General features: G+C 48.9%; 1 protein-coding gene across 1 annotated transcript; it reads left to right on the top strand.

Annotated features, from left to right (window-relative positions):
• Positions 1-198: 198 nt before the first annotated feature.
• Positions 199-942, top strand: LOC118736311. The gene has a single exon (XM_036466407.1). It carries the CDS (start codon positions 199-201, stop codon positions 940-942), a length of 744 nt encoding a protein of 247 aa, XP_036322300.1.
• The last annotated feature ends 323 nt before the right edge of the window (positions 943-1,265 follow it).

Genomic DNA, 1,265 nt, shown 5'->3' with positions numbered 1-1,265 from the left:
CCCCGAGATGAAAGCCAACTAAAGCGTAGGACGCCACCCAAGAAAAACAAAACCACGCAGGAGGAGGTGACCACCAACCCTGCAACCAAACAGAGTAAGGTGGCGCCAAACGAAAATTCCGGCAAGATTAAGGAGAAGGAGGTGGAGAAAGAAGGAAAATGGGTAGAGGTCCAACGCAGGTCACATGGCAAAAAGAAGATGGCATACAAACCACCACCACGGCCAGATGCCATCATTATAGCTCGGACGGGAGATATGACCTACAGCGATATACTAAGGACCGTAAAAAAGGAAGAGGCGCTGCAGAAACTCGGCGAGAGCGTATCACGCATCAGAAAGACGGTCAAGGGTGAAATACTGCTGCAGCTTAAGGAGACGCAAATAAAGGACACGGGCGAACTCAAGAGCAAAATAGGTAGGCTTCTAGGGGACCAGGCACAGATCAGAGCCCTAACCCACGAGACGATGGTAGAAATCCGTGACCTGGACGAGATTACCACCAAGGAGAATATTGCCGAGGCCATCCGCAACCAGATAAAGGAGCTAAACCACCTTAACGAGAGTGCGATAAAAAGCATCAGGGCGGCTTATGCGGGCACACAAACCGCGGTGGTAAATCTCCCAGCGCAGGAGGCAAGATTACTTCTTGACGCGCAGAAAATAAAGATAGGATGGGTTGTGTGCAGAGTAAGGGAGAAACCGAACCCCAAAAAATGCTTCAGGTGCCTGGAATATGGCCATATAGCGAGAGACTGCAAAAACGCGGAAGACAGAAGTCAATGCTGCCTAAAATGTGGAGAAAATGGACACTTTGCGAAAGCCTGCGACAAAAAGCCACACTGCAGAGCATGCAAAAACCAGGGAAGAAAGAACACCGAGCACCAGATAGGTAGTTGGAGGTGTCCGCTATACCAGGAGGCGTGCAAGAAATCAAGAAAATGAGAGTCATGCAGTTGAATCTCAACCACTGCGAAGCAGCGCAAGAGCTGCTCAGGCAAACGGTGTACGAGGAGAAGGTGGACATAGCAATAATCAGCGAGCAGTATAAAAATATAGACAGTGGAGCATGGATATCGGACCTCACAGGCAAAGCTGCAATATGGACATGCGGAGGAAAAGCTTTCCAAGAAAAGCCGCTGCTTGGTAAAAGCTACTACACACGAGCGAAGGTAGACGGTTTTAACTTTTATAGCTGCTACATACCACCAAGTATCCCACAAAATGAATACGAGAACATCCTAGACAGTTTGGTTCAAGAAGTCCGG

This window comes from Rhagoletis pomonella, unplaced genomic scaffold (assembly GCF_013731165.1).
Source record: "Rhagoletis pomonella isolate Grant_MI unplaced genomic scaffold, Rhpom_1.0 Rhpom_scaffold_00003, whole genome shotgun sequence".
NCBI classification, from domain to species: domain Eukaryota; kingdom Metazoa; phylum Arthropoda; class Insecta; order Diptera; family Tephritidae; genus Rhagoletis; species Rhagoletis pomonella.
The sequence above is the reverse complement of the archived record's forward strand: the minus strand, read 5'-3'. Positions and strand labels throughout refer to the sequence as shown.

What these genes read in the sequence shown, in the direction of transcription:
- LOC118736311 (XM_036466407.1), top strand. Translation starts at nt 199, where the DNA reads ATGGCATACAAACCACCACCACGGCCAGATGCCATCATTATAGCTCGG.